The 25,492-nt window shown below is 39.4% G+C and overlaps 1 protein-coding gene across 9 annotated transcripts in view; it reads right to left on the bottom strand.

The window, feature by feature from the left end:
• Nucleotides 1-25,492, bottom strand: part of RASAL2 (RAS protein activator like 2) — a 261,261-nt gene that overhangs the window by 17,557 nt on the left and 218,212 nt on the right. For 7 of the 9 annotated variants that reach the window (XM_084789182.1, XM_084789183.1, XM_084789189.1 and 4 more), the window contains 9 exons: nt 21,983-22,136; nt 20,635-20,733; nt 18,629-19,183; nt 17,135-17,279; nt 8,258-8,402; nt 7,314-7,550; nt 5,366-5,567; nt 2,590-2,789; nt 851-1,712 (listed from right to left, as the gene is read on the bottom strand). In XM_084789182.1, the coding sequence (XP_084645308.1) occupies nt 851-1,712; nt 2,590-2,789; nt 5,366-5,567; nt 7,314-7,550; nt 8,258-8,402; nt 17,135-17,279; nt 18,629-19,183; nt 20,635-20,733; nt 21,983-22,136 (2,599 nt within the window). The remainder of the gene's footprint in view (nt 1-850; nt 1,713-2,589; nt 2,790-5,365; nt 5,568-7,313; nt 7,551-8,257; nt 8,403-17,134; nt 17,280-18,628; nt 19,184-20,634; nt 20,734-21,982; nt 22,137-25,492) is intronic. The other 2 variants (XM_084789184.1, XM_084789185.1) reach the window with 1 other exon arrangement.

Here is a 25,492-nt window from a genome sequence, read left to right as displayed (position 1 = left end):
AAAAATAACATTAAAAATTCCACAAATACAAAAATTTTTAAAAGAAAAGACACTTTTACATGAAACAAACACACACATAGATGTGGGGTGGAAGAAAAAGAGTCCTCTGAAGTTATTAGTTTATATCTAAGGGCAAAATATGCATTAATAATTCAAACTGTCATACACAAAGGAAGAAATGATGACATTTGGACAAATAAATAAAATCTCAAAATGCTGACTCAGGATTGGGGTGACATTGGGTGGACTTGTCCATTTATGTGGTAGTGTCAGAGCTGTGCACCTATTTCAAATACTTATCAACCACCTGTGTTTTGTATTTTCTCTTTCTTTCCCTTGCCTCTCTGGGTGTTCAGCTGTTTATTTTTCTAGCCATTTCCAGGAAAAGGCACGTGGGACTTGGTGTTTCCACAGGGAGTTGGGGATGGAGAGGAAAGCAGTTACAGTAAACCGTAAGCTCAGACCGCAAAGCTTTACTCTGGAAGCTTAGGGAAAATACTTAAGGATTGATTTTCAGATTCCCTAACTACAGTCGATTTTGACTACAGATCTCCTATTTAACTGTGTAATTATTCACCCAATGCCACAGCTGCACTCTAAGCACACCTTGAAGAAGCGGCTGTTCCTCATGGGAAAGGAAAAGCCTCCTGAGCGTTTGTTATCGGCTGAGGCCCTTCTGCGCTCACTAGCCAGAAGCGTCTTAAACCATTTCCTTTTTTTCTTCTTTTAAAGGTTACAGAAACAGTCTTAAGTGGAAATCTTGTTATCAATTGGTTTCTGAAGTTTATACATAAAGGGTCAACCCAGCTGTCCATCCAAGCAGAGGCCAAAGCCTTCTAGCATAACCTACCTGCTGCGTCTGTTGTCTCTGGATTGCTCTCACTTTGGGAACAGGGCTCTCTCTGGAGGAAGAGGACTGCTGCCTGGACCGGCTCCCATTTTGCACAGGTTCAGCCACTAGGGCTGCAGATGCCACTGACATGCTCCCTGTACTACGCAAGGAAGCACTGTGTGGCAGGGATGGGGGAGCTTTGGCTCGGGCACCTAACCCAGCCTGGTCCATTTTTCGGATTTGGGACTGCCCAGTACTATTTTGTCGTGGCCGAGCAAGAGGTATGTGTCTGTCAGGCACAGTGTGCCGCCGGGAGAAGTCTTCACTGTGTGAACTTCTTTTGGTGAAATCTTCCATGCTGCTATTGCTGGGTCCACTGAGTTTGAAGTCTTCACTATTGCTTTGGCTTCTAGAACTGGCAGTGCTTAGGTTCTCCAAACTGGAATCTACAGAGGCCTTTGGCATTGTTGGAACTGGGTTATTGAGGTGATAGACAGGGTTCTGGAATGACAAGGGCTGGAGATTTCCTGGCTGGTTCAAGGCCGGATGCAGGGGTCTTCTCACTTGAGGTGCACTCTGGGGAGTGCTCTGGGTTTCCCGAAGTTGTTTGATGCTGGCCACCTGGGTTACAGAAAGCTGGCTCCCCGCAAGGCGCATAGGCACATCAAGCATGACAGACGCATGCTCCACCTGAGCAGCATGAGTGTCCTGGAGGTCCATGAGGGAGATGCTCCGACCGTTAGGAAGGCTGTTTTCCTTCTCATCCTTTTCAGAGTAAGTCATGCTCTGGGAGGAGGCTTGCTGAACCAGCAGTAGCGTTTTCCCTCTGAAATAGCTGTCTGTGTTGTCCTGGCTTGGAGATTTTAGTTTATGCAAATCACTGTGGAAACAAAATGGCCCCTTAATTACTCTTGAAGCAGAGTCAATATAATAAATAGTTATTCAGTTGGGCATATGGAGCTCTTTTGAAGTTTCACAGGCCCAATGTGGAAGTTATACTTCTATAGAAATTCAGATTTCATCACTACAATTCTTAGAATAAAATCTAGCATTGCTAGTTTTTCCCCAAAGGTAGAAAATATTATACTATTCATCACTGTCTTCGGCTTTTACTGAGTTAGAACACTCTCCCAAATGTTGAGATTCATATTTAGTTCTGCCTAAACCTTTGCGTCTTGCCAATTCAGATCAAAAAGTCTAAGGCTCAACATTTTATCCACCTGTCCAAACAGACTTAGACATAGAAACATAAAATCATTTCAACTGAGGGTCTAGAACAGCGGTTCCAACCTGTGGGTTGTGATCCCTTTGGGAGTGGCATATCAGATATTTATATTATTATTTCTAACAGTAGCAAATTACAGTTATGAAGTGGCAATGGAGTTAACTTTATGGTTGGGGGGGGGGAAACCACAACATGAAGAACTGGATTAAAGGGTCTTAGTTTTAGGAAGGTTGGGAACCACTGGTCCATATGAAAATAGGAATTTTATAAAAGCCCTTCATCTTCTATGAAATATGACAGATAGATCTGTATGTATATTTATAGTACAAAAATAGAGTATATTATAGTATCATCCTAGGAAATAAAAAATACTGGCTGTTGTGCATTGTGACAAACACCTGGATTTACCTTATGACTCCTTCAGTTACTCATAACTTGTAAGTTACAAACTTAAAAAATAAGTTGAGCAGGTTTCTGCCAAATCTAAATATTATCTGTTTGGGGAGCAGTGTTCAAATCCACTCTTTCATACCTGTCAGTGGGGTCTTCAAATATTTTCTGCAGCCCAGAGGAGAGGCTTCCACTGACATTTGGACTGGAGCTGTGTTCAGCGAAACGTCTCAGCTGCTGCTGTATTGGCGTAGGGTTAGTCAGAGACTTGGTAATATCAGCAAGAACACGAGGGAGAGGCCCCAACTTTGCCACAGTTGCCTGTAGGAAGGAATTTTCACCCTAATTGGACAATAAGCATTGTGACATCCACAACATATTGTTTTGGGGACAATGATGCCATTGGTGGAAGGATGTGGGTTGGAGGGAGGGTAGGTATTGCATATGGGAGTGGCAAGTTCATAATGCATTGTTACGGAGCAGCGGAACCATGGCGTCGAGATGAATGGAGGAGGCGGAACAAGGTGCAGTAGACATTGAGGAAAGAAAGGAAATAGAAATTAGGATTATGCAAATAAAAATGAAAAGACATGCTCAAAACAAACAAACTTTTGCCATTCCGACTAAAATATACATGCAAAGCACACTAAGTCCTGAGTGGCTACCAGACCAAGATGGGGAGGGAGAGGGAAGAACCGAACACCTTCTAACCAAAAGAAACTTCAGGGTCAGATGATTGGCTGGTGTGATGAAATGTTCAAAGAAAAAGGATATGTGAGGAAAGCAATACATGCCAACATACAGGAAGGTGCTGCACACAGGGACCCAGAGAACTGCAGGACATACAGGTAGCTTAATTAAAATCCTCTATCCCAGTTAATCTTGGGAACTTTGACTCACTGTCAACCGAGTCTTTTGTTAAAAACCAAACCAAATCAAAACGGTAAAATCAGGTGCTCTTTCGCTCTTCTCAGATGTGTATAGATAAACTTCTGGTTCCCATGACTAAAGACTAAAAATGTAGAAGTGTGTTCACGCAGGAAAAAATTGTTAAAAAAATACTCTGATAATGAATAAACTAGACCTATTTAATAAAATAACTGTATCTTACTGATGTAGCTATTAATAACAACTTTTAAAATAACTGCTTTATCTATCTCAGTCATTTTTTCCTCATGAAGTTCTCCTCCTCCTCCTCCTCTTCTTCTCCTTCTTCTTCTTCTTCTTTTCTCTCTCTCTCTCTCTCTCTCTCTCTCTCTCTCTCTGAGAAGGTTTATCTGTGTAACCTTGGCTGTTCTGAAACTCACTTTGTAGACCAGGCTGGCCATGAACTCAGGTAGATTCGCCTGTCTCTACCTCCAAGTGCTGGGACTAAGGGTGTTAGACCTAGCACTCCTTATGGCATTCTTATCCTTATGGAATCCCTCAACCATTATGCAGTTTAGGCTAAAAGTCATGGTTGCCTTTAGACATTCTTTATCTTCTCAAAGATCAGTAGGTGTGTGCATGCACATGTGTGTGTGTGTCCTTGTTCATGCTGGGCAGGTATTCTTATCACTGCGTCATATCGTGTGCATTTGTTGCTGGCATTCAAACCTAAGGTCTATGCATGCCAGGCAGGTGCTCGAACACTTAGCTAGACACTCCAGGCAATTAACAGACTCTCCTACTTGGTTGAGTAGGTATGAATGTCATTTGAAGATCATTTTTACTTCCTCAACAATGTTAAGGTAAGATTCATATAAGAATGTATTTTCCACATAACTTCAACTTAGTATCTACCTAGCATTTCTTAAAGTGAAGAAGTAGTTCTTGAGATAAGGAATGATTTATGTTTTCTTTTTTTTTCAAGACAGGGTTTCTCTGTGTAGCCCTGGTTGTCCTGGACTTCTTTCGAACTGTCTGGCTGGCCTCGAACTCACAGTGATCTACCTGCCTCTACCTCCTGGGTGCTGGGATTAAAGGCATGAACCACCACGCCCAGCTTGATATATGGTTTTATATGGTTTTTATATGTTTTATATATTTTCTAGAAAGTGAAATTTACTAAGAAGTTTATTTCTATACATTCTTTATTAGATATAACATTATAGATAAGAGGAAAATTAAGGAAACAAATAAATCCTTATCGCAGAATAGTAACATTGTACACTCAGCTATTTTCTACTATAGAATCTCTTCCTTTTTGTAAAATCTCAAAATGAAGAAAATGATTGGTATGCTTTATACTTAGTTATTAAAATTGGATAAAGTTCATCTGTCATTAGAAAGTAAATGATCTTTTGTATTCTTAATTCAGAGTGGTAGATAAACACACCTGTATTCTCAGATCCTATGACTCTTAGTGCTAAAAATTATATCCAACTGACACACACTGTGAGAAAAACGACTTCTCTATGGTGAAGTTAACTTAAATATGATAAACAATATTTTATAAACCTGTCCTTTTAAAAAAGATCTTGTCCTTAGAAAATATTGGATAAAGTTTCTTATACATGGATAGAGATGCATACTCCAGTATTTGGCAATAATTTCTAGGCAAGTTTTCAGATAATATACATACATATATACCTACATACATATATACATACATACTAGCAGAGCATATATATATGTTTCAGATATGTATATACATACCTGAAAACTTTTTTCTATAAATGTCCATAATTATCTCTATATATAAATTTTTAGAAATATTTCATTAGCTCAGATAATTATTTGAACATATATTAATGTTCTCCGGGAATTTTGGTTGTACATTACTTACTTAATGATGGCCATTTACTTTTAGGTGTCTAAAGTAAGAAACGTTGCTTTAATCACAGAAAGACTGTGTGTTATCATCACAGATGATCTCTACAATCTGGACCCTAAGGTTCTGTATCTCCCATTTCCCACTTTCCTCCCTCCTACTTTACCTTATCAAGCTGGGAAACTACTTCCCACAGTAAGGAATGCAAAACTGACAGCTCTCTGCCCAGATCAATGTACCCATCAAAGCCTGGGGTGTTTGAGATGGTGTCTGGATTAGAGATTTCCAAAAGGAACCGCTTCATTCCACCCCATTCATGTTCTAAAAAGTCGTTCATGAATGCCATGTATTCCTCTTTGTTACCAAACCTGAGTTAGATGAGAAAATAAGAAAGAACATACATAAAAAAAAAAAAAAAGGCATTAACATTTTGAGTTGATTTCAACAGAGGGGTTATTTCTTTTTATTTTGTGATGGCAAGGATTTTGTTTCTGCTAAAATATTCTTTTTAAATATTACTTTAATTCATATTGAAAAACTCAAGAATAGAAACAAAATTCCTTTTTTTTGTCTTCAAATTTTTCATATAATACAGTCCCCAGTTATCTACCAAATGCCCATCAAGACAACCACCATATTATTAATTTTTTTCAGCTTCCAAATATATTCTATAGTAGTCTCTTCTTTACCCACGGTTCATGCTCAAGACCTCCAATGGATGCCTGAAATTACAGGTACCATGGGACTCTCTATATTTTGCCCTATATATGCACTCTTTAAACAAACAAACTAACCAACCAACCTTAAAGGGACTTTATAGTTTTTCTTTATCACATCCAAATTGCCAGCATAACTATTTCTGCTTTGGGGGGTTACTATTACTAAGTAATATAAGGTTATTTGACTATAAGTATTATGATACTTCATTAGATAATCTAAAAACCAAGAGCCTATTGACAGGTAGATGACATATACTGCATGGATACATAGAACAAAAGGATAATTGATATGCTGGGTGAGACTGAGCTAGACTTCATGAGATGTATGCTACTCAGAACGGTTCTTTCTGGAACTTTCCATGTAATACTTTTGGACCACAGTAGATCATGGGTAACTACAACCATGGACTGAAATCCTTATACAAGGAACAACTGCATGGAATGGGCTTTTTCAAAGTCTTTGCTTATGTTCTTTATTTCATCAGAGAAGAAATATCTGTTCATCTAGATTTTAGCTATCCTACTTTAAGTCTATAAAACCTGTCCCAACATAATGTGCAAAGAATTTTTTATCAGAAATAGCTCAAATATGAGCAAATCTATCTATGTTGGCTTAGCTGCGAGGTCCATAAAATTCAAATAGTGTGAGTTAAAAAATAATCTATAAGAGGGCTGGAGAGATGGTTCAGTAATTAAGAGCACTAACTGCTTTTCCAAAGGACCTGGATTCTATTCCCAGCACATATATGGTAGCTCACAACAGTTTCTAAGTTCGGTCCTAGAGAATCCAAAGCTCGCTTCTGGACTATAGTTACTACCGCTACTTAAGATACTAACAAATTTCAAGTGTTGTTTCTTTTGATTTTCTGTGGTACCCTTTCAATTTCTGCATTTTTCCAAGTACCTGTTAGAAAGTGGCCAGCCTACTTGGAACAGATGATGTGACTACAGTATTTGCCTGTTTTCACACCATTTCTTCCTTTTTGTTTTTATTTTTTGGATGAATGCTTAGGATTGAACGCAGGGCTTTGTGTATATGATGTAAGCATCCTACCAGTCTTTCCTCAACACTGTCAGACTTGTACTATTTTTTCATAATACTAAAAAAATAGCATATTTATTACTTAGAATCCTATCTTTTACTCAGTATTTTAATCTAGTTAACCATCATTTTCATATTATTAAGTATCTTTTATAAACATTATTTTAAATTGTTATAAATACTTCACTAAATGTTTGTACAAAGTTTAATATTTGTTTCCTTTTAAAAATTTTTTACTGACAATGCAATAAAAGTCTAGTACAAATAGGAATGTGGCTCCTTAGCCTCATCTAAATGCTCATGCATTTTTAAAGCCAGGTATTTTTTAAAAGGGTCAGGGTAGTTTCACTTACTTGGCAAAGTTGGCCAGGTTCTGAATGACCTTGGCAATAAGTGTGAGCGTCCGAGATGTGCGGTCATCAGGGTACTCCTGCATCAGGTTGAAAAGACTGGGGGACATAATGGCTGGGCAAAGAAAACGGAGAAACAATGAGGCACTAATGAGCCGCTCACTGATGTCTTGCTTGCCTCGGTTCAGGCACTGCTGCTTCCATGATGCAAACACTTCTTTCAACTCACGAGGGAAGACACTACAGAAGGGGGAAAATACACACACACACACAGAAAAAAAACAAAAACCCAAAACCTCTAAATATAAAAGTGTCATGACCCATGAAAGTCTAAGTGACCCCGTTCTGACCCAGGACACCTCTGTTCTAGAGCTGAGCTAGGAGGAGGGCCTACTAGACACCCAGGGATGGGATCAGCCTGATTCATGGCTGACAGGAGGTGGGAAACTCACAAGAGGTCAAATGGAGATTAGAAACTGAAAGTTACAAAATTCTGGATTAGTACAAACGTAGTTTAGCTAAGTGGGAAGATGGCACGAGGTTCCTGACTAAATGATCTGGTTTAACATCGCTATCATAATGTCCCTAAAGGCTGTTCATGAAAAAATCTTCCCAAACTCACCATTTGCTTGTGGTAGAGAAAAGATAAAAATTTATGAACATATCTGTCTCATACTAGCTAATATTTTTAAAAAAATAAAAAACAAAACAAAACAAACAACCCCACCTCATGCCTCCAACCCCAACTTTCAGGTGTTAGTAAGCACAGCTCCAATAGATAGATGGGAAGGGTTATTTAGCGAGACAGCTCAGAAGTCCTGCTTACAAGGAAGCGTTAGAGTTAGACAGGACTCAGGGAGGGGAAGCTTGCACTTTCCTTCTAGCACTTTCTTTGTGGTGATTTTCCTGTGGAGAAAGTAGGTTCTCTGGCAAGGACGCAAGCTCACCAGTAAGAGTTGATGATCTTGCAGAAAGCCAACTCGCAGCACATCTTCAGGTTGCTCTGGTGGTCCATCAGCTCGCTAGATGAGCACTTACTGGGGTCCACTTCACAGTTCTCATCTGACTCATACAAGGCTTTGATAAACTCCCCTGATCAAAGGGAGAAGACAGCAAGTGCTGTAACTATACAGTGACCCCCTCACTAGAACAAACAACTGTGCATGCTTTAGAGTTGTCTTTCCTCAGATATGGCATGGAGGATCCCTGAAGCGTCACTGCTTTAGAACCCAACACTTAGCTCCTCCCATGCACTATGTTTATTCTCCTTATCCTGGAAGCAGAACAGAACCGACTACCAGCATTATTATTATTTATAAAAATAGCAGCAATTTGATTTTAAAATGTTGTATCTTTTACTGGAAACTCAAAATATATTTAATTATCACGAACTTGTAACAGAGCTCCCCCCTGCAGTCTCAGTAATATCATTATTCCAGGAAAAACAAAAGTCCCTCCGCCCCTCAAAAAAACAATGCAAGCCTGACTGAACAGATAACCCACCTAAAGTTTTAGGAGTAATGCCTATGTCAAACAGATGCAAGCAAGGCTTTCCAAGTCTGTCGCTAGCATTGGGACAAACTTTAATCTTCCACACAAAACTGTTGCATTTCTCTTTACATATACTATAGACATTGGTTTACAAGCATTGGCTAGGCAGCCTATCTGTAAAGACATACTTAATATTCTTTGACATCATCATATCTGTTTAACTCTGTTAAGCATGCTACTTCAATGCCTCCATGTTTTATTCTCTTTTGTGAGTATTCATATGTACCTCTCACTTGTAAGATAAGCCTTTGGATATTAAGAACCAGGTTTTATTTATTTATTTTTCTTAAAAAAATTTTTTTATTAATTTATTCTTGTTACATCTTAATGGTTATCTCATCCCTTGTCTCTTCCCATTCTTCCCTCCCTCCCATTTTCCCCTTATTCCCCACCCCTATGACTTTTCCTGAGGGGGATTACCTCCCCCTGTATATGCTCATAGGGTATCAAGTCTCTTCTCGGTAACCTGCTGTCCTTCCTCTGAGTGCCACCAGGTCTCCCCCTCCAGGGGACATGGTCAAATGTGAGGCACTAGAGTATGTGAGAAAGTCATATCCCACTCTCCACTCAAGTGTGGAGAATGTTCTGACCATTGGCTAGATCTGGGTAGGGGTTTAAGGTTTACCACCTGTATTGTCCTTGGCTGGTGCCTTAGTTTGAGCGGGACCCCTGGGCCCAAATCTGCCTATCATAATGAAGAACCAGGTTTTAATCATGTTCAAATTCCTACCCCTTTGAATAACTCTCAATAAGCACTTTACTAAGTTTTTTATGAGATAGAAGTACACAGTCTTGTTTTCTTACAGGTCTCTCTTCAATAAAGAGGAGCGGACCTTTTAAAGATCCTTCTTGAGGTTCAAAAAGGTTAGTTCTTGAGTTCAAAGAGGTTCCTAACTTGAGGTCCAAGTTAGTTATAATAGGGTTTTGAAAGAGAACAATAATTTCTAAAAAATAAAGTGGCGAACGTAAAATGAAACACGTTTTCTGTCAAAATGATAATTCTGAGGTGAAGGAAAGCTTTTAAAGAGTGGTACACACACACACACGCACACACACACACACACACACACGCACACAAGCGCACACACGCACGCATGCACACACAGGAAAGCAAGGAGTGGGGGGAGAATATGAACATGCACTACAGTATTAAGAGAGAACTATGGTCAAACCCTGGATCTCCTACTTAATTGACTAAGGGGCTTAAAAGGTCACTAACTGCCTGAGCTTTGTCTGCTTTATTGGCATCAGAACTATCTTGTAGAATTGTGGTAAGGAGCAAAACCCCCAATGTAGTATTGTTCTTGGCACTTAATTGGGTTCCATATAGAAAGCATATTATGCTTTTTAATAGTTTTATAGTTATTATAGTTTTTAATAAAGGGAAATTACCAAACTGGTAAAGTTTAAAAAATGCTAACAATTCCCATAAGATTGCTTCACTCCATGTTTCTACAACAATCTGTTTCATTTAAAGGGTACATAAATGTAAAACTTCGAAATATCAAGTATTTTAGTAATAAATGGCCAAACTGTAAATCTGTAACATTCTGTTAAGGGTGTTCAGTTTGGTCGTAACTATTCTAGGGAAATATTAGTAATATAAATATTAACTTTTTTCTGTCATTTTTCAAAGATAACAATCCAATACATTTCTCAGAGTCCAGACACAAATTGTTTGTGGTACCAGCACTATAGGGTCTAAAGATTTTCCTGATATGAGATACCTTAAATTTGTTTTAAAATTCAGAAAATTGTTTTTAGTTTTGGATTTGTTTGTTTGTTTTTCAAGACAGGGTTTCTCTGGGTAGCCATGGCTGTCCTGGACTCACTTTGAATACCAGGCTGGCCTCAAACTCAAAACGATCTGCCTGCCTCTGCCTCCCCAGTGCTGGGATTAAAGGCATGTGCTGCCACACCCAGCCATTTTTGGAATTATAACCTATGTCTGATAATATGTTGTATGCTAAAACGAAGATAAAGCTTTTGTAAGTTTGCATCTAAAAAGGTTTTTTCTTTAAAATCATTTGAGTTTGTTCCTTTGCATTTGAAAAAAAAATCAGAGCTAATGGGGGCAATCACTGAGTCTAAATATTTAGTGTGCATCCAGAATGTTCTCTTTTGAACTATGTTCTCTTTTGAACTGTAAAAAGCATTTTATTTGTCTGTGTTTGCATGAATATAAGCACACAGGTGTGTATATGAGCATGGCTGTGCACATGGAGGCCAGATCAGAGTGTCAGATCCCTGGGAGCTGGAATTACAGGTGTTTGCAGATATGTTATATGTGTGTTGTTATTTGAATTGTGGTCCTCACGATTATGCAGCAAGAAAACTCTCTTACCTGCTTAACCATCTCTTCAGCACCTTCTTTGAAAACATTTTTCTAATTAAAAAACTTTTAGATTTATTTTATGTGCATATGTCTGAAGTGCACCACCTGAGTGCCTGGTATCAGTGGAGGTCAGAAGATGGCATCAAATTCACTGCAACTGGATTTATGAATGGCTGTGAGCTATTATGTGGGTGCTGGGAAGCCAACCTGGGTTCTCTGAAAGAGGAGTAAGTGCTTTTAACCACGAGCCATTGCTCCATCTTCACCCCCACCCTCTTTTAAGGAAAGGTCTCATGCACACCAGTCTGACTATAAACTCATCAAGTAGTCCTGCCTTTCTTTACCTTGAAAGTGATAAAAATACAAGCATGTACCACCATGCTCAGTTCTATTATGTGTTTTCTATGTACATCGCTAAACCATCACTATCATCAGCATTTTATGTATAGGTGTAAGTCAACAGGTGTTGACATATTACTGCTGAAAGGCATTTGCCTCCAACACCAGCACGGAAATTACACTTTCTGAGAGACTTATGTTTCACAGATGGCATTTCTTCTGTGTCACAAGACACCAACAAGAAATGACTTTAATAAGACAGGTAAAGAAAGCTAACAGATGGAAGACTTAAGTCTAAATAAAGCAGAGCTTTTTTCAGTAGAGAATAATGCTGTCATTAAGATCAAGACATACTAGCAAGCTGGCTGATACTATGCATTATGACTGGCAACATTCTTCAAGGATGGGTGGGTATTAAACTCACACGGCCTTATGTATGCCAGGGAAGTGTTCCACCAATGAACTACATCCCCAGGCCTGACTGGCAGCTTCTAAAATCACAGAGCTCAAGCAGTTTGGAAACTGCACCTCTTTTTTTCCTTTTGCTTAAAGTATATGACATACAACAAAACTAAATGAGAAAAAGACAATCTAATCTCACTACTGAGAATCTTATGAGTTAACCGTTTAGCTCATGGAAGCTGTAACAATATTCTTTCCTCTAGCCCACGCTCTTAGGTTACAGAAAGGTTAATAAGAGATTTTTGGGAGGTAATCTGAATTGCTTCCCATGCTCAATGAATTAATTGTCATGCCTCCCTCACTGAGCTCATCGGATATTTAACGATTCACTACTGTATCAAAGGACTTGGTACCCATTCATGACTAATTCAGATCTCTAAGCAACGGATCTTTGAATATGAATATTCTCACCATCATGTTTACAGAATGGAGAATACTGCTAGAGATGCTTCACCATTGCTTTTTATAGGACAACGTAAATCATTAAAGCCATGACATATAATTTATGACTACAGTAAGCACCTGTATAAATGAGATTAGTAGCATCTTTTCTTTTTTAGTAGCATCTTTTCTAATATCAATAAAAAAACTGTTTTCTTATAATTCCTATTACACTAAAGCAATTGAATAGATCTGAAAAGAAGTGAAAAACAAACAAACAAAACAATAAACAAACAAAAAACAACTCCTTATCAGAGTAGAGGTTAACTGTCACTACAGCGGGTGTGCTTCATGTACAACCTGTTTCCTAACCAGTCAACCGTTACTTTATGGTTCCTCCTCCCACCCCCCACCCACCTCGCCCTCTCTCCTTCTCTCCCTCTCCCGCTCTCTCCTCCCCCTCCCCTCTCTCTTGGTTTTTCTCTGTGTAGGCCTGGCTGTCCTGGAACTTGCTCTGTAGACCAGGCTGGCCTCAAATTCACAGAGATTTGCCTGACTCTGCCTCCCAAGTGCTGGGACGAAAGCATGCGCCACCACCAGCCAGCTCCTTTCCTCTTGATTCACCGATTCGAAGCATCACAAGCAATATTTAAATTATGAAATAATTTCACAACTATTTTTTACCATTTGAATTTTTTGTCAAAGGAGGTCTTGGGCAGCAGAATGGCTCAGTGGGCCAAGGTGCTTGTTGCAATGCCTGATGGCCTTGAGTTGGTCCCTGGCACCCACATGGTGAAAGGAGAGAACCAACTACAAGTTGTGTTTGCTCGCTTCCCCCCCCCCCCGCCCCCTTTTTCTCTCATAAATAAAAATCTAAGAATAAAAAAGGTAGTCTTGAGGATTGAATCTAGGGCCTCGTGGATGTTTAAAAATGTGCTACCACTGAGTTGTATGTTCAGCTTCTCTGACTCTTTCTGCCTTCAACATCTGACCATTTATTTGCAACTTTTAAAGACTTTATTTTTGACTGGACTCAGAAGTAGCTTTCAGCAAGGACAGCCTACGTCTCTTGGCAATCTGTTCCTGGAGTTTTTCTTTGGCTTCTTCCATTCTCTTGGCCAAAAGTTTAGCACATCCTGCAGACTCCTGCTCGGTTTTTCTTACTGTGTTGTTTCTTCAGAGCACTTGTGTTGTAGAACACGTGAAGTAACAAGATGCTGAATCTTGGGGCATTTGGTGCTGGACTTCTTACCTTCTTTGTTTAAAGAGTTTTCTGATAGCACATGGTGGACACCATCAGGAGAGAGATTAAAAAGCTTGCAGTTTCTGCTAGTTCTCTTAGGTTCCAACCACTGAGGCACAGCAGTATCTGTCAGCCCTGAAACATCCTTCTCTCTTTTCCTTTTTTAAAATAATGACCACATTGAGAACACTCAGCTTGGTATCCACAATGCATGTGTGAACAGACGTGTTCTTCCTCTCTCAAGTTATCTTTGTCCTGTGACCAGAACAGCCCTGACTCACCAGCAGGTGCAGTGATGTGGATCAAGGTACTCTGCTTTGTGGGAAAACCTTGTTTGTGGTCCCACCATTGATCTGGACCACATAAGCCTTCTTCACCTAGCACATCAGCAGGTGTCCATGTGCTCCTTATAAAGTATGATGTTTGTGTTCACTGTCCACTCTAATGAATTTCTGACATAGTAACTTCATCCCTATGCAGCCGACCACCTAGGAGGCAGCACGGAAAAGATCGCTTCTCTGACTCTTTCTCTGTCTTCTCTATTGGTATCCAGGGCCGAATTTCCTGGTTTGTTTTCTTTTTTTCTTTCTCTCTTTCTTTCTTTCTTCACATTTTCTCGATTCCCCATCTTGCTTTTACACACTCAGCCGAGATGCATCCTAAGATGTGTCTTGATTCAATTCTCTTTGTTTTGGTAATTTCTTGGCTTCATTTAACTCCACTCTATGAGTTAGTCCCAGGGTTCTCACACCTGTCTAGGCTTAAGTTCTGACTTGCTTTCCCACCTAACACCCCCCCCCCCACCCAAATTCCTACCAGGTGAATATATATAAGGTACACATATAATTCTGTCCCTTTCAAGCCTAATCCTTTCATGACTTCGGTTATGAATCTAATCAACGGGCTGGAGAGATGGCTAAGCAGTTAAGAGCATGTACTGCTTTTGCAGAGGACCTGAGTTTGGTTCCCAACACACATATCTGGCAGGCTATAACTGCCTGTTACCAAGTTCTATGGGCACCTGCATTCATGTGCACATACCCACACACAGGCACACATAATTTAAAATAAATCCTAAAAAAACAATCTTACCACCCTTAGTCATTTAGAAAGTCTACAAATTATAATATTTCTTTCTCTCCTACCAACCTGAGAAGCTGCTAAGTCAGTTCAACTTCAATGTTTTTCTTATCCTTCTTTTTCACTAGACTACTCCCAAATACTGTCTCACTCAGTTTCATTATTTCTTGCTCTCCTTATTACAATGGCGTTTCTGTTTGTTTGTTATTTTGAGTCAGGGTTTCTCTGTGTATCCTTGGCTGTCCTGGACTAGCTTTGTGGACCAGGCTGGCCTCAAACTCACAGCGATCTGCCTGCCTCTGCCTCCCTAGTGCTAGGATTAAAGGTTTGTGCCACCAATGGCTTCTTTTTTGTTTCCAAGATTTAGTCACTTACTTTAAAAAGTGTTTGAGTGTTTTCCCCTATATTTATGTGTGTGCACCACAAATGTGCAGTTTACACAACAGCTAGGAGAGGGCATCAGATCCCTGAAACTGGAGTTACAGAAGGCTTTTAGCCACCATGTGGGTATGGAACTGAACCCAGGTTCTCTGCAGCATCAAGCATAAACTATCTCCTCTTCCTCCTTATTTTTTCCCCCTGAAACAGGGTTTCTCTGTGTAGCCATGGCTGTCTTTGACTCACTTTGTAGACTAGGCTGGCTTCCAACTCACAAAGATCTACCTGCCTATGGTTCCCAAGTGCTGGAATTAAAGGAGTGCACCACCATTCCCAGCTACAATGGCTTAATTGATCTCTATTGCTTTTTCTAAAAAAAAAAAAAAAAAAAAAAAAAAAAAAAACCACAAAAAATCCATTTTCATCACTCTATTTCACTAAAATGAGCCAACTAAATTTTTTTTTTGGTGGCTTTCCAGTGATTAGTGTAAAAATCTAAATCCTCAGCCAGGCTCTCAAAATTTGGTTTCTAATTATTGGAAACTTTTGTTGTTACTTACTTATGTCTTTCATATTCTTTTAAAACTACCTTTCTTTCTTTCCTTTTCCTTCCTTCCTTTCTTTATCTTGTTGGTGTGACTAGGAATGCCCACAAGTGCTATAATACATACGTGGAAGTCAGAGAACAACTTGTGGGAACCAGTTCCACCATATTGGTCCTGGGGACCAGATTTGGGGCACCAGGGTTGGTGGCAAGTACCTTTACCCCCTGAGCCAACCCACTGGTTTACTTTCATGCCCTTTTTCCATTGGAAGGTTTAATGCATAATCACCTGATTTTTTCCCCTCATGTCTATGACTTTTAATTCATGTCTTTTTTTTTTTTTTCATGCTAATCCCTAATTGTGCTTACAAATTCTCTGCAAAAACATAGGATTCTCTTTTGGTTAAACAGACAACTTCATCTCATTTCCTTATATTATAAACTCTTTGTGAACAAAAACTCTATAACCATTCAGCATACCTTTATTACTACCTCTAATGATTACATGTGACTGATAAGGACTAGAAACATTACTAGAACAAACTAAAACGTGGAGCAAATATAAAATATACAGCGAATTTCAGAGTATGGAAAATAAATATTTCATTAATAATTCCCTTATTGATTAGTTGTTAATATTTAAAATAAATTGTGTTAAATAAAAATTGTTGTTAATTTCATTGATTTCTCTTATTCTTCTTTTCCCCCTGTGACTACTTAAAAGTTTGATGTTACTCAATAAACACACAATACCACACATATGTGGCTCCCAGTATATCTGTACAGTACAGTGCTGTACTAGATTCTGTGTCAAGAGCTGGGGGTATGGAGAAACTGGGAGGCTGAGGCAGCATTGTTATGAAAACTAGGTCAGCTTAGGCTATCACAAACAGTCCACCTCTAAACCACAGATTCATTCAAGAACTCATACCCACTGTACTATGCTATGTGTCTAACACACGGCCTTACTCTGGCAGCTAATGACTTCATTTCATAACCAAATCTAGATCTTAGTGGCTTTGGCATCAACAACTAATGACTAGACAAAAATTAGTTACCAGTTAAAGACCTTAAAATACAAGTGTAGAACTGTAAGAAATATCAAGCATTTCTTCATTTCTGATGAGAGCTTTATATGCTTGATAATAAATGGTAGGTTAATCCTTTTAAGGTTGAGGCAATACAGGCATAACATGATACAGATCCTCAATACTTCAGGAGAAGTAGAACACCTCAGTTCTGGTGGTGAAATCCATCAATGATATTCTATCTCCTGGGATCAGAAATGCAGAGGCTTTGGGATAGCTACACATGCTGATGGTTTTCTATTTTCACACGTTACAACGAACACGTGTGGTTACTGCACTAGCAAGAATGGCAGAGGCAGTTAGTTTATGGTTGAAATCTAAATCACTCAAGTCAGGTGAACTAATGAATGCAGAGTTTACATTCAATTTGTTATAGGAGGTGAAAGAAGTTAAAACTGCCAGGGATAACTTCCTCTTCCATACCCAGAGCATCATGCAGGTATTGTTGTCCCACCAACTTGAGATACTCCTCAATGGACTTAGTGGCAATGGTGTTTTCTCTGAAGATCAAGACGTCATGCTCCCCACAACGATCCACCTCCGACATCACCAAGTCCGTCAGGAAATCCTGGCAGAATAATGTTCAGTCAGAGAGAAAGAAACTGAGTAAGTATAAACATGAGAAGACACAATGGAAACAACAGATACTCTGGAAACACAGCTTTAAAACTAAGCCACTACATTCCTTGGAAAGGGAAAAGGCAGCGAGGACAGGACTCTGGCGTATTTATTGAAGCTCTCGGTTTAATTCAGGAGCTTCTCCACAGATTTGCTGAAGAGCCCGTACTTCTGGCTGTGTCTCCAGCCTCTCTCCAGCCTCACCTCGGCCCATTCCCTCTGCGCCAGGCCCTGCATGGGGCTCTAGTTTCTTCTCTTTCTCTTGTTTAGTTCACACAGCCCTTTCTACATACAACATTCTCTATTCACCACAAACATCTTTTGCAAATGCTATTCTCAGTTCTGCTCTTCTCTCACCCTCACCTCCATTCCCGTTGTCGTAAGATTAATTTCTGAGACCCTTTAGAGCTCATTTCACATACTGCTTCCTCCTAGACCCTAACACCTCACTTGTCAGCTCCCCCCTTTCCACACTTCCATAGTATTATTTGTCTTTTTACTCTCTGCACTTCTCACTGTAATCACAGATTTACTTTTTAATTACTTAGAACGATTTCTCCAGAAAACAAAGCCCTATGAGGCCAAGGAGAGTGTTTATCTTTGTTCAACGCATACAGTGAACACACCTTCAGTGTCTAACAGTTACTGGCACATGTTAGATGTCATTTTATCTTCCCAGTTTTCATTTCCGTTTAGATGAAAGATTAACCACGAAACAGCTGCCAACTAACTGTACAACACCCGTTGGTGTTTTCATTTCAGAGCCATATCTTAATTCCATGAAGACTTACACTTAGCACATTTCTTGAATATATCCTTCTATACCACTGGGATACATCTAGCAGTTAATCTTAAAATATGAGAAAGAAATCCATTATTTAATACTCAGCTACGCAGATGATGTACACCCGTATCATACCTTTATTTCTGTGCTTTGAGAGGCTGGGGCAGGAGGATCACAAGTTTGGGGCTAGAATAGGCAACATGGTAAGACCATGTTTCAAAAAGAAAACAACAGTGACAACAGAATTTGAACGTGTTGTGGGGTCGTAGCAACTGCATTTATGGTATTTATCTAACTCATGAAAATAAACTAGAAGTAGGTATTTGCTGGGTCCTCCATTTCACGCAGTCTCTTGTAGGCCTGCTAATAGGCTTTCTTAACTCATCTTTAATTCCTTTTTCTTTTTCTGAAGAAAATTTAAGCTGGATTTTCACAGTTTCTCCCAGTATCCATAACTTCATTTCCTTGTACACAGTAAGGAAGGACTTTAAGGTAGCACACCCTTTTCAACTTACCTTAGCTCTGCCCGTACTTTGAAGAATGTGTACTAAGGCACAAGCCAGTTCCTCTTTATTCCTTACACTAATTACTGGCTCAAGCACAGAGCACAGCATGGTGTAGTTGCTGGTGATGAATTCTGCAAACTCTTTGTATTGCTCCATAGGCAGAATGGTGATAGTTTGGAAACGCGACTTAATCCGAATAGAAGGTCCTCCTGTCTTTCCTTTGTTGGGTGTGGGTGTACTCACTGGGTACCACTTTTCTACAAACTGGCGCCCAGTCACACTGGCAGTGGGGATGTTGACTAGCCCTACATAATTATTCTTGTCCTTTTTTTTCTTTTTTTCCACATCCTTATAAATGTGAACTGTGATGCTATGAAGAGGTGGAAGGCTATAGAATTCAAAATGTTCACCCCAGAAAATATTGTCTGCTTTGGTCTTGCTGGTTGTACGAGCAAAGAGGGTATCATCAAGGCACAGTTCGCAGAAATATTTTTTTTTAGGGGCAAGGTCCTTGGCTTCAATGATCCATAAACGGAGAACATTTTCAGCTCGTCTACAATTGTCCTAAAAAGAGACAATGAAGTTGAAATTGAAGCTGACAGGCCAGAAAGAGAATGTTTTCTTCTTAAAGTAAGGCTAAGGAGTAAACTAAGGAGCAGCCAACATACAGCAAGAAGACCCGCGACTGCATTGTTTAGGGTCATAGAACTGTGAAGAAGACTCTTGCATGGGAAGTCGGGTCAGTGGGTAGCTGACCTGCTGCCAAGCCTGACCACTAGCATTTGATCCCCGGGATCCACACGGCGGAAGGAAAAGAACCAACTCCTGCAAATTGTCCTCTCAGTTACATCTGTGGACTGTGGTCAGTCAATCTGTCAGTCAGTCTGTCTGCCTGTCTTTGACTCTCTCTCTCTCTCTCTCTCTCTCTCTCTCTCTCTCTCTCTCTCTCTCTCTCTCACACACACACACACACACACACACACACAAATATGATTAAATATTTTTAAAAGAATCTTACAGAACTACATATATTGTTTTACTTGGGTTAAAAAAATGTCACCATGTAACAGGAAGATCTCTATAGCCAACTATATGAGCTAGACCAATTTTTAGGGGAAAAAAAAGAGAAGTTGCTAACAAACACGCCTTCCAGGACCACTTTTATCATATATTAACTTCTGGCTAGGTATGTCACCTAGCTTTTTTGAGTCTCTTGATTCACACTGGTAAAATAATAATATTATCTCCAATAAGACTATTTTTAGTGCAAAATGTCATAATATGTATATACATTTTAAAAATGTTGGGCTCTATGCCAGATGTGGTAGCACTGGCCTATAATCCCAGCATTTGGAGGCTGGGATAAAAAGGCTACGAGTTTAAGGCCAGCCTTGGTAACATAGTGAGACCTTGTCTCAACAACAAAAAATTTTTAAGATTTATTAAACTAAGATACTACTACATTGGTTTTCTATCAACTTGATGATTACAAAGTAGTGTATTAAAAAAACCTTTTATTGAATCTGTTTTGACAATTTAATACACCTATAAGGGGCATTCTTTAATCTCCATCCAACTTAATTACTCCCTTCCTTACCAGTTCCTTTCCTAACATTCATAGCCCCTCCCATCTTTCTGAGATCCACTGAGTTTAGTCATGTGGTGACCATGGGTTAGAACTATGCACTGAAGTCTGATGTGCTCCTCTGGTGAGGAAAACTGAAAACTATAACTGCTCCTCCCCGAAACCTACAAGTAGCCAATAGTTTAGCAGGGAGGCTTAGGGCCCCTAGAGCCCTTTCTAATCCATGGCTGCTGACGGCTTTGTGTGAGTCTGCTGCCACAGCAGCTATGAGGCGATGAGAGCACAGGCTGTGTATTTCTTAGCCCTTCTTCTCATCGTCCTGCATTTACATTCTTTCTGCTTCCTCTTCTGAGAGGATCCTTGAGCCTCACAGGGAGTGATATAAATGTCCTGTGTGTGACACATTTTTGACACTCAAAGCCACCATTACCTTATTTGGCTGAACTGTCCTTCGAAGGTTTTCCATCCACTTATCTCTCTCTGAGGCGGAGTTACAGCTAAAGCATTTACTTCCACTTAGGTAGGTGACCTTCAACAGAAAGATTAGAGACATGGATGAAGACTGTGTGTGTGTGTGTGTGTGTGTGTGTGTGTGTGTGTGTGTGTGTGTTTGAGAGGGGATTTATCTTCTAATTTCTATAGTTTAAGGATTAGGGACATGTTATGAAACCCAAATCTTACTATGTGAAGCTAAACAATTGTCTTAAGTTTTGTTGTATCTTTACTTAAATTTTAATCTCTAAGTAGCATCCACACTTCTGAGCTATGAGAACAAAGCTCATCTACAATTTAGCTGGCCTATGGCTCAGATAAATAAAACATTAAACAGAACTTAAAGCCACATCTAAAATTACTTGTAAATGAATATATTCATTTGAACTAATAGAAATAACTAAAAAGGGAAAATGTTTGTAAAATCATTTGATTTCTTAAGACTGCTTCATTAAAATGCTGCAGAAGGCTACTAAATGAAGTTGAAAGGCATCAGTGCAGCTCAGTCACTCTTTGGAATCTACTTCTCCTCCAGCAGGCAACCAATCCATTAATTTCTAGTTATTTATAACACTGGACGTAGTATACTGTGTCCATAGTAGAAGCCAATTGAACTGAGCTCCACAAATAAGGAAAAGTTCAAGTGATTTCCAATAATAATAACAATAACAATTTTATTATTATTAATTACAAAAACACATATAAATGACCTGCTCAAATTGCTGCAGTCTGTCCACTTACTCTTAAGTTCTTAATACAATGAATCAGATCAGACAGACTGTGCTGAAATGGCAGCTCCTAGACTCAGGTGGTTAGTGAGGACCTGAAATGTGGCTGCTGGTCTAGGAACATGCAGGAGATTACAAAAACAAACAAGGTCTGGCCTTAGATCAAGAATCACTCATATTATAGTTATAAAACTATGATTTTAGTGGGTTTTCTCAAAAAATTTTAAAATTAGGGATTAAATACCAGTATATGACATCTTTATCAATATTAAAAATTAACATATTAGTTTGAGAAGCTATTGCTAATCTTGTAACCTATGCTGAGAATGTACTAAGTGCTCAAGTTTTTTAAAGTAGCAAAGGCAAAGGTAAGAGCATCATGAATAACTTTGATTCCAAATATAATTCTATCAACAGATTTTCAATTCTTCCCTTTTAAGTAGAACAATTTCAGGAACTGAAAACCATTTAAGATAATCAAGTCTGAAACACGACAGTGACACTGTCAACTATTACCAACTATTCTCCATTTGGTCTACAATTCTTTTTCCTATGTACCTCAAAGCAGAAGTCTTGTCCAAGGATGCTACTATGGAGTGGCTTCACTGACACTGGCTCCCCTCGACCAAGATCCAGACATTCCACAGCACTGCATGGGCTCAGCAGAGACTCATGTGAACGGGACTCTTTCAGTTTAGGCAGACCACGAGACCTAAAAGAAGAAGATACTTAGGACAATTTTACAGTAGGCCTAACAAAAGGAGACTAATGAGAATGTATAAACGTGGAAGGAGGAAAAAATAAAAGGAGGAAGAAATAAATATCCTATGATAATAACAGTATTAACAACCACATTCATGTAGCTAACATAAACTATGCATATCTAAACGCATTCATGAACACACCTTTTCAACAAAACATAAAAACACAATAATTTTACAAGCCTCAAAGGACCTCTACCTTCCTGTACAGATGTTATTTTTTATTATAATTTCTATACTGGAAAACGAATACACAGTATTCAGAATGACTTCATTACTTCTTATGCAAAAGTACTGTCAGAAGACACTCTTATTTTATGTGAGGGCACACATCTTCTTGTATCACGGATAGCGGCTGCATCCTCAGCTTGCTTCTTTGTGTGCTGGTAGATCCCACCCCACCCCCACCTCCACCCCACACAGTGAGCAAGAGAAAGCAAGCAGGAGGGAGGGGTGAGAGTGACAGCAAGAAAGACAAACTTTTCAGCACAAGAATGTCTTTCAAACAGCCTGATTTCCATCTCAATGTGGAATTCTCTTCTGGCAAACTTTGACTTCTATACATGCATTACAGTATAAATATGAATAAAGAATAGAATGCCTTGAGGAAACTTCCCACCATAGTTAAAAAAAAAAAAAAGCCGAACTCCCCAGAGAACAGTTGGCACAGTAAGGCAGGCATCTGGGCTGCCTGTTTTGGTGGGTAGGTACCTTAGTTCCTGTCACTATGCGAGCTAGGGCTTCACTGCCTCAGTGGAGTCAAGCATGATGGAGACAGGTTTCCTGAATTCAGAAATGTACGGTCATGCAGTTTCAGTCAATAGTTATACTTAGTGACAGAAACACCCCTATGCTTCAAGTAGACGGTCTTAGTTATACATCTAAAAAGACACATCTGTGTAAAGATGTTTGTTTTGGTAAAAACTGTTAAATAAGCAGCTTCGCTCATTTACAAGGAACAAGGCTAATATTGAAAGAAGCTTCTAAATTTTTAAGCAATAAGATGTTGGAAGAGCACTAAGGTCACTTTCTTCTGTCTCCATTCTACTCAGTCCAACTCTGTAAATAAGAAACATTTTAAGCAATAAGGATAATTTAGCTTGTTGTTTGAACATAAACAAAACAACACATAATAACCACCATCTAAAGTTTAGGTTGAAAAACAAACAAACCTGTGTTCTGATAGTAATGTAGTAGTTCCCATTAATAATGCAAAGTACGTACAAAAAGGGACAAAAGCCATCAAATATAGTGTACATAAAATTCAACAAAGAAGAAATGTTTGACGTTATGTGGTGCAATTATAACTAATTGAAAAACAAACAAACAACTTTAGTCAACTTATAACACAGTGTTTCTAAATAAGCTGAATCAGAAGCCACAGCAAAGAAACAGGACACCATAATCTTTGTTAAACAAACAGAAAATAACTATTCTAGCTGTCTTTCCAAGGAACCGCCTGGAGGAAAAGCCGCTCAAGCTCACCGGCAAGGTCAAGATGTATTTAAAATAGAAGGGGTTAAGACAAAGTTTCTTTTATTTGTTACAACCTAATTTTATTTAAAATAAAATAAATATCTACCTACATGAAGCAACTGTACAGCCATCTGGCAGTGCAGCCCCAAACCATAGCGGTGCCACATGTCCCGGGAATAGCAAGTCACTTCCTGGACTACATCTCAGAAGACAACTCTCTGTTTAGAAGACAGGAACCAACTGGGGATCACTTCCTTGCTGCCTTCAGTTACAGATGCCGAATAAATGCCTTTCAGGTGCTATTCAAGTCTTCAACAGAAGCAGGACAGAAACACCAACAACGGAACAAGTCCTCTCTATCCCTGGCCTGCAGTGCAGGTGATAGCCCTGTATTCCTCCAGGCTGCATCTAGCCCCTCAGGTAATACAAACAAGGTTCCAGGGCTCTAGGCTGGGCCTGTTGCCATGGTGCTACACCTTTAAGGAGATTAGAGCTGGAAGGCAGCAGGGAGAAGCTGCAGCTGGCAGGACTCAGGGAGCATGCTCTGCAAACACAGTGAAGGTGACTGCTTGAAAACAAAAGGGAGAGCGGAGAGGGCCCACTCCCCTCAAATTCTCAGCGGAAGGCTGGTAGTAGAGGCAGCACTGGGGCTGGGGAGTGGTCTCTTACTAGAAACTACTTAGGGACAGATCTAGGAAGCTTGTTTCATGTGACTGCCAGCTCCTCACCAGTCCCTATATCAATTCTTACAAGAACAATTTCTCACACCTGGTGTTTCCTCTGCTGTGCCCACCCTACAGAAAAGTCTCTTTTTGCATGACTTATCCGGTTTAAGGTTATTTTCTAACTTTAGAATAACTTAAATAAAATAAATTTTTTCAATGCTTGTCCAGTATAGTCCAACTTCCAATAGCTACCATAAAAACTCATTCTAATTAAGCCGCCTGGAATTATCATTTAAAATGCTACTTACTGAAATGTCAATAGTTAATACATAGCTCAGAATCGTCTATAGTTCAGAATGTGGACACTCACACATGAATCGATTGCCAAAGTCTAGTGTCCAACATTACTACCGAATAAATATGCAAGCTCTTCCTCTACTGCAAAGACAGTGTCTCTGAGAGGTAATTCCCACAGAAGCAGGATTACAGTAAACACAAGATCAAACAGCCTGGGGATGGCTCAGAGCAAGAGTGGGGGAAGGAGTCATTATTTCAATATGGCATTAGAAACCCCATGTCACCTCTAATCATGTTTACCTCTGCCTGTACCTTCACATGAATTGATTTTCCACAGATCCAACTACTAAGTTTTAGAGCTGGTGCCACAGTTTACTTCTCTAATGGAACAGAATGGGGATTTATTGGGAGAATAATGAGTTTAAAACAACTTTTCCATGGTGAGCTGACAAGGGCCTTCGTCAGGAAGCCCGCCTCGGTCTTAGAAGCAGATACTGTGCACTCCTTGACTACTGTCAGGCTCTTTCCCTGACTGCGCTCCTTTGCCCTGTACTATCAGTACAAACATCACATAGAAACAATCCAGGGTTCATTGTCACTGTTTCTTACTTTATGTGGAAAATTGAATCCTAGAGGTTGATGTTACACTGAATTAAGGAACACCCTACTCGACACTTTGTCACTTACAGATTGTGAGGGTAAGGGTTAGTATGAGTTAAAAATCTAATTGCTGATGAAGATTACTTCCTGCTTCTGACTTCTTTAGAATATAAACTGCAAAACAAGAGAGGATTTTTGTTACCTCAGTAAAGTCTGTTATATTCCTTCAACCTTCATCACTACTTAAAATCAGTCATAAAAGAGAAAAG

Source organism: Acomys minous (genome assembly GCF_964271855.1).
Source record: "Acomys minous genome assembly, chromosome: 1".
In the NCBI taxonomy this organism is placed as follows: Eukaryota; Metazoa; Chordata; class Mammalia; order Rodentia; family Muridae; genus Acomys; species Acomys minous.
Note: the sequence above shows the minus strand (reverse complement) of the source record. Positions and strands in the feature narration are given on the sequence as shown.